This window comes from Taudactylus pleione, unplaced genomic scaffold (assembly GCF_031769625.1).
Source record: "Taudactylus pleione unplaced genomic scaffold, aTauple2 ptg000206l, whole genome shotgun sequence".
NCBI lineage: Eukaryota > Metazoa > Chordata > Amphibia > Anura > Myobatrachidae > Taudactylus > Taudactylus pleione.
The window spans coordinates 7,116,111-7,124,489 of record NW_028284608.1 but is presented as its reverse complement, the minus strand read 5'-3'; the positions used below and the strand labels follow the sequence as shown (position 1 = coordinate 7,124,489).

Genomic DNA, 8,379 nt, shown 5'->3' with positions numbered 1-8,379 from the left:
AGAAGGACAGCTGCCCAAACGAGGTAAGTCCCAGGCGCTCTTAGCATTAGCTGCGGGGGAAAGGGTTAGGTTTAAGTAGCATAGTGGGGTTAGTGTTAGGCTTTGGGGGGGAGGTTAGGATTAGGCACCCCTAGGGGGAGGGTAAAGGTTAGGCACCACTGGGGGGGTTAGGGTTATGCACTAAGGGGGGAGGGTTAGGTTTAGGCACTAATGGGGAGTGTTAGGGTGCAGGGTGGGGAGGGTTAGGGTTAGGCTACAAAAAGGGAGGGTTAGGGGGAGAAGGGGGACTGTCAGGATACCAACCATCGGGATGCCGTTTTGTGGCAGGGTTTTGTGGCAGGAGGCATACCAACAGCTGGCATTACATACCCATTCCTCAGATTCAGCCCCCTATATATGTTCTTGCAGAAAAATAATGAACCCATGTTAATAATCCCTACAAATAATTTATTACACTTATAGGATTTATTGGTGGGGCGAGTGGCGCAATTGCTAATTTACAGTGCTAGAACCTAAGGTTTGCATGTTTGCATGCTTCCCTGTGTTTGAGAGGGTTTTCATTGGGTGCTGCAGTTTCCACAGTCCAAACACAGCCCATTCCAGGAGATGAACTGTCTTCTGGCTAAATTGCCCAATGGCTTGTCTGTCTTCAATAGGGGAATTAGATTTTAACCACCACAAGGGCAAGGAATAATATGGCTGAATAAAGTTCTCTGATTGTATTCTGAATAATCTGCCATTAAGCTATTATAAGTATAAAAACATAAATAAATGTTCCCCTGCAGAATGGCAGCACTTAAGGGAAATTCTGACTTCTACATTTTCACGTAGGCAGATTATTTTACTGCTGATTGTGCTGCTTAGCTCTTACGTCACCACCATGGGTAAGTGATGGATGGAGTTTATGTTCTCATGACCTAGCCTTCTTATCTATTTAGAGCGTATGAGGGAAAGATTAAATATATTATGTTCATGTCTTGATGGGGTAAAATGTGCCAGCTAACTATGTATGGTATTGCTTGAATAACCGCTCCATTTTTTTAATTTTTTTTTTATGTTTCTTAGACACAAAAATAGATTTTTATTTTTTTTTACTATTTATACAGCTTGTATTTGGCAAATTCTCACAAAATGCCAATGTACAGTACATCTGTAAATATTCGCATATGACCAAGCTGCACAACTCAAATGGTTTTTTCTCTAAGTTGCGTAATTGTTACTCTGCAAAAATAACTCTGAAGAAAGGAAGTTGAGGAACTACCCAGTCTTCAAACCTCAATATCTCAACAGAATAAAGACAATCTTGCTTTATTACAGCTCTGATTAACAGAGAAAACAATTGCAGTCCAGCAGTGTTCAGGAAGTTTTGCTTGTTGACGAAGAATAGAATCAGCGTCAGCACAGGATGCATGCAGGCCGTCTCCTAGAGCAAGGAAGGATATTTTACCAATGACATACCCTCTTTAAAGCCACTTCTTAAATGCATGTGGAAGAGTATAAAGCTCTACAATTCTGTCTTGAACGGGAAAGTAGCCACCAACAAAGGAACAAGAGGAGAGCAGAGAAGAATGGTGGCATCAGTATTAGGACTTGTCATTTTGGCCTTTTCTCTGCCGTTATCCAATGGAGTACTTGGAAAGGAGCAAAGTGAGGCACTGTGTTCAACAGAGGCCTGTTATAGTGTCCACTTGCGTAAGGAAAAATTTAGCGAGGCACATAACAAGTGTGTTAACAGAGGAGGCAACCTGGTGACAATAAAAAGTGAAGAAGAAGCCGGACATGTCTACAATTTGCTTTGGAAGCTCACAAACAGCACAGTAACTAATCATGATTTAAAGATTTGGATTGGACTCCAGTTGAAGTCTTCTACTTGTATGATTACACATAAAATTCTAAAGGGGTATTCTTGGACCACTGGACTTCTGGGTGCAGAAGAAAGTCAGTTCTCCAATTGGCTGGTTGAACCAAAGAAGACTTGCACCAGGGATATGTGCGTGAGTATAATCCTGAACATGAACTCTACTGATAATCATAAATGGACTGATCTAACATGTCCAACGCTAGCTGATGGCTATATCTGCAAGTTCAACTTCGAGGGCATGTGCCAAAGGGTGGTGCTTGCCGGCCCAGGATTTGTTGAATATGATACCCCTTTTAGTTCCAAAAGTTCCTCTTTGACTTTAGTACCCTATGGTTCCACCGCCATTGTGTCTTGTGGTCACAGAGCAGAACAACAAGGGCCAATGTTACTTTGTAAGAAAGAGGATGAGACTAATGTGTACCAATGGAGCAATCCTCGGTTGGACAGAAGATCTTTCGGACCTTTGTGTCCTTCTGAGGAACTGGGCTGTAAGTACAATAACGGAGGATGTGAGCATGAATGTGCTGAGGATCCACAAAACAGATCCCTCTCCTGTAAATGCAAAGATGGCTATGTGCTAGCATCTGACTCGGTGTCTTGTATTTTCCCTGACCACTGCCAACGGAAACCGTGTGAGCAAAACTGCATAAACCACCAGCAAGACTTTGAATGTACATGTTCTCCTGGCTTTGTGCTGGCCGAAAACAAGGTAAACTGCATAGATGTTGATGAATGTGGGAAATGGCCTTGCAACCAGACATGCATCAATACTGTGGGGAGTTTCTTGTGCAAGTGTAATACGGGCTTTGAACAGAAAGACTCTCAATGCATCGACATAGACGAATGTATCAACTCGCCCTGCACCCAGGGTTGCCTCAATAACCATGGCTCTTACATCTGCTCCTGCAATAATGGATATGTCATTGACAGTGATAAGACCTCTTGTCTGGATGTGGATGAGTGCACTGACTCCCCCTGTGCTGAGTCCTGCCATAACACCCCTGGGAGCTTTGTATGTTCCTGTCCAAAGGGATTCGCCTTATCTTCTGATCACATCTCCTGTGTCCCTGAATTTCAGATCTCCAACGCATTTACCAGTGGCCATATAAATAAGGGTATGGAAATAAAAGACAGTGAGGTTACTAGCAGCATCCAAAGAGACATCGGTGACCATCCCACTCCATATTCTTATAAGGATGTGTCGATTCACGAAGGGGGTAAAATAAAGACTGTACTTTCCACTCCTATGTCTACCGAAGCAGATAACATCCCTGGCAATAGCTCTGTGCATCAGGTAACGAGTGGCAATGCAGATGGCCTAAACCAAATACTATTAGTGAGTATCATATGCGCCTGTGTGGGGGTGCTGTTAATCCTGGCTGTTACTGGAGGGATCCTGTACTACAGAAAGAAGAACACAAAGAAAGGAGAGGCTGAGAAGCCACCCAGCGCAACCGACAACTACTGCTGGGTCCCAGAACAATCACATAACAAAACTGCACTCAATGACTATAGGTAACCTGACGTGAATCTCCTTTGTAGTTCACTGCATTGCTACTGACATAAAGAAATATTAAAAGCAAAGAAGAGTTTTACAACTGCTGAAACAGATCCTGTATGTAATATGTATGTCGAAAAATTAGATTATAACATTATTGTTTTCTTTTAGAAATCATTAGATTTCCAGTAATTAAATTTAACTTTTTCTTCATAGTTGTTAAAATTGTTGAGTGGTTGGTTTGTTTGTTTGTTTGTTTGTTTAAATGTAGCTTTCACCTCCACACAGTCACTTGTGGTTGGAGCAACATGTAGCCTTTGAATTGACTAGTAACAGTGACATCACTGTGATGAGGCACATTGTGCCTCATGCCTCAGACGGTCAGTTTTTATTTTCATGAATATTGCTTCATGGCCACGCAGCGGCTTCCTCCCTTGTGTGTTCATTAAGGGTACATGTTAAAATGTGAAATTTGGCTGTGTTTTTACAGTACCTGCAACGGCGGTGGTATCATATAAAGCATTTTGTAACATTGAGACTTGGCTTGTTTTGTCTTTTTTGGTAGAAACTAGCAATACTTTTAAAATGAAGAAAGTGAAAGATAAAATAGGTCTTTAAATATCAGCATGAGTAGTTGTTAACTCATTTCCAGAAACAGTCACGGATTATAAAAATGAGTCCCTGGTTGTCCCTGCAAATATTCCTGTTATTCAGCACGAACCAGCTGGAGACTAAAATGCCTTTTTCTGTGTTGTGCAAATATTTAATCTCGTTCCATGGGGTTATAAGCGAATGTCTATTTAATGGTAGTATTTAAAGAAAACAAAATATAAATATAAAGGCTAAATTCTAATAAAATTCAGAAAATGTTATATAATGAGCATTGTAGGGTGTTTGGGATCCACCATTGCACATTATAGGTCACATTTAGTGTTAGGAGGAGATCTAGTTAAAGGGGCTGTTGTAGAGATGGTCCTACACCAGTTTGCGGAATGGGAAAATATGCTATATTTGAGTGCCCTTTAATTGATCTCAGTGCCAATTGCAATTTCTAAGTCCCATATGTGATGACGAGCCCACTAAAAAGTGTGCTGTGTCTTCTCCTTAAAGAGAGGTATGGCTTTAAAGAGATTGGATTATCCACTCACTAAAAACAAAAACAGAGAACCAGACATGATTGGCTCACATCTAATATTTGAATTTGACAGTTAGGAGTATATTAACTGAAGCACAGGTTTTTAGAAGTGGAGGTGTTGCCCACAGCAACCAATCAGATTGTACTTATTATTAATCTAGCACCTTCTAGAAGATAATCGCTAGAACTTGATTGGTTGCTATGGGCAACTACTACACTTCTAAAAACCCACACTTCAGTAAATATACCCCTAAGTCAAATTCAAATAATAGATGTGAGCCAGTCAGGTCTGGTTCTCTGATTTTGTTTTTAGTGAGTGGATAATCCAATCTCTTTAAAATCATACATCTCTCTAAGGAGAAGGCACAGCACACTTTCTAGTGGGCTCATCACTTGTCACACTCGTGTATCACTTTTACATGTGTGATGGAAATGAAACACTGGACGCCCAAATATTGTATAATTGTAATCTAAATGCTTACAGTCACCAAATAATTGTATACTGTGTGCGGCCCAAGAATGGAACATTGTTACCTTTCTACAGGGCTAACGTCTAACCCTCCAGTCTATGGATGGACATCCCTCTCTAGCTGTTCCCCGGCACGGAGCGATTGGACGTAGCGAGCGATGTTTTTTTCAACTGCGCATGCGTGTACCTGGCAGTGCGCGTGTGCAAGCCTGTCTTCCTGACCGCAATCCTCTTGCTTGCTAGTCACTACGAGGTCGTAGCTGTGATTGACATTTCGAGCCGTTTGTGGGTGGTTACAAGGGAAGGTGCTTGTGAACGGGGGTGTGGTGGTGCGCACGCAGGTGTGGTTGACCTTAAAGGGCGTGCATATATTACTGAGCGAGTCATCACACACGTCATCTCGTTGCAATAATGACGCTACTGCTCGCAGAGCTAAGGGTAGCCCAGGGTCAGCATTGCGAGTGCTGGCGATGGTTACTGCCTCAACCGATGTTTGTAGGCAATTAACAATGTAACAGGTGTTAATCGTGCTGACGTAGGTTGCCGCCTGCGACCGACTCTGAATTAGGCTGTAGAGATAGGAGGTGTGCTTTCATTGTTGTGGGTGTTTCCGCGCTTACGTTGTGCTTTGCGACTGAGCGCTCATTTTGCATATTCTCGGTCACTTTGGGTGCGACCGATCGCTCCCGAGCGACCGCCTCTGAATGAGGTCCTGTATGCTGAGCTCTCCCCATGCTGAAAGTGTTACCTCCACCACTTTATAATTCTAGGCTGCCTAGTATATCAAAGTCTCCCCCGGCCGTGTATGAGTACTTGTGCTACAGTAGTGCATAGTGCTCATTTATGTACACTTACAGCAGATCAGCTCAGCACAACATTAGAAGCTCTCTACGGTGCAGGAAATAAATAAGAAAATAAATCATGTTTTATATACATCCGTTCAAGGGCAACATTCAGTGTGTTCATTGGCTACCTAACAGCACCACTTGTACTGAAGCGACTTCTTGTCTGGTATAAAAAGGGGGCACTAATTTTCCATTTTGTACATATAGCCTTAATGATGTGCTGCAATGTGAGCACTAGTTGGGCGGCTATAGTTTATTTCATGTATTAACTCCATGTTGCCATTTATATCCTGTCTACATTTCCTTCTCACTGTTCCACTGTATACATAAGCACTGCAGAATACAGTCATGGTGAGGGTTTTGAAGCCTTATAGTCATATTGCTGAAGGTGGATGGTGTCTATACTAACGTCTCAGAATTTTTATATGCTGGAGGTTTCTCCTCTTTCCTAGATCCTGGACTTTTAAATCACAAAAAACTGTTATTCATTAGAATCATCTCCAAATGTTTCCACACACACACACATATATATATATATATACCCAGTACTGTGCAAACGTTTTATATAGGTGCGGAACAAATGCTACAAAAGTGAGAATGCTCTCAAAGATGTTAATAGTCTTTTTTGTATCAATTAACAAAATGCAAAGTGTATGAATAGCAGAGAAATCAAAATCAAATCACTATATGGTGTGACCACCTTTGCCTCAATTCAACTGCATGCGCACAAGCTGAACATGCACATAACACTGGCTTCTTCGGACTGCATCACTGCAGACTCTAAAAGCCAGGTAGGGCTGCCCAAAAGACAGAGGAGCTGCTTCCCACAGGAAGCACGCTCTCTGCTAGAAGCAGCCTGGACTGGAAGTCCTGGGGGGAGAAAACACCTCCCCCTGTTACTTGTCTGTCCTCTATGTGACAGACAAGTAGCTCTTCCAATGGGAAGCCACTGCCAGTCACAGTGTAGCCAGTGCAGTCAAGGACTACACCTGGCTCACTGAGGTGACGTGACATTACCGTCCGACCTAAGGTGAGTATTTACCCTAACCCTCCCCTCGCCTCCCCTAACCCTCCTTTAGGTGCGCCTAAACCTAACCCCCCCGCCCCACACAATAACACTAACCCTCCTGGGGGTGTGTGTACCCTAACCTCCCCCCCGGTGTTGCCTGACCCTAACCCCCCCTTCCGCTAGCCTAACCCTCCCCGGGTGGTGCCTAACCCTAAGTCCTCCTGGGAGTCCCTAAACCTAACGCCCGGCTTACCTACGTTCAGTATGCTGGGCATTGGGATTTTGGCGTGGGGCTAATGATAGGCGTCGGCATTTCTCTGTCGAGAAGCCGGCAGGTGACATATATTACTGGAGGGGCTGCAGCGCTGCATCCCCTACTGTAGGTAAAATCCGCCACTAACCACAAGCACAAATTGATCACGGGTATTACCCAGGAAATAGCTTTGGAACGTACCAGCTCTGAGTACAAAAGAAAACAATTGCAGGCCAGCACTGTTCAGTAAGCTGTGTTCTTTGCTTGCGGTTAGGAACAGTGACAACACAGGATGCATGCACAAAGAGCCTGATTCACTACCGTACACAACTGCGATTACGCACGCAATTGGCCGATTGTTGCATACTGCGCATGCGTATCGCAGTGCACGAACTAGCCATTGCAATCGGGACGGCGATCGTAGTGACTACGCAGACCCATCGCAGAGTGATTGACAGGAGGTGCCATTTGTGGGTGGTGATGAGGGGGGTGGTCGGGCAAACGCAGGCGTCCCAGTGCGTTTCAACGCCATTGCAGGGGCGTGCATAAATTATCCACTGCGATGGCCTATGCAGCCTGAGGCCTGATAGCAATTCCTGAGTAAGGTCAGAGCTTGTGCTAGTGTGCGTGAGGCTGCGATGGTACTCTATTGTACTGATGGTTTCGCAGTCCTGCTAAACATTATGAATGTGTAAGGTAAAGTGGGCGTCCTTATGTAGTGCTGCGGCGTCATAGCAATTGCAATGGATTAGCATACTATCACAGTTGAACTACGTGTGTAATCACTATTGCATTCGCTGTTGCGTTCCATAGTGAATCAGGCCCACAGTCTCTTACAGCAAGAATGTATACATTTCCAATGGCATACCCTCTACAAAGCCACTGCTGAAGGACATTGGGCATAACATAGAGCTCTACAGTCCTGTCTTGAATAATAATGTAGCCACCAGCAAAGTAACAAGAAAAGAGGAGGGGAGAGCAAAATAATTATCCTATGCGGTGCACATAGCAAATAACTAAAACATAACTTGTATTAATCACAGTATAACCATCAACATATTAAAAACCAAATAAATAAAATTGATGGATAGGAGTCAGTATAAATAGTGATTAAAAAGTGCTATGCACACTGGGCCTGATTCAGAGCCGGACGCTATTTGCGAACGGTCGTTCAGAAAAAGGGGCCGGCTATTTAAATTGAGCGCTCGCTCTTTGCGGTCTGTTGACGCCTCTATGTCTGAGCGAGTGAAGGAAATATGCGCTCGCTATTTTGTAAAGACGCCCCCTGGCCGCTCGCATCCTACATCAT

The 8,379-nt window shown here is 43.7% G+C and overlaps 1 protein-coding gene across 1 annotated transcript; it reads left to right on the top strand.

Annotated features, from left to right (window-relative positions):
* Window positions 1–1,318: 1,318 nt before the first annotated feature.
* On the top strand, window positions 1,319–3,895 carry CD93 (CD93 molecule). The gene has a single exon (XM_088478071.1). The coding sequence runs from the start codon at window positions 1,485–1,487 to the stop codon at window positions 3,378–3,380; it is 1,896 nt and encodes a 631-aa protein (XP_088334197.1). The 5' UTR covers window positions 1,319–1,484; the 3' UTR covers window positions 3,381–3,895.
* The last annotated feature ends 4,484 nt before the right edge of the window (window positions 3,896–8,379 follow it).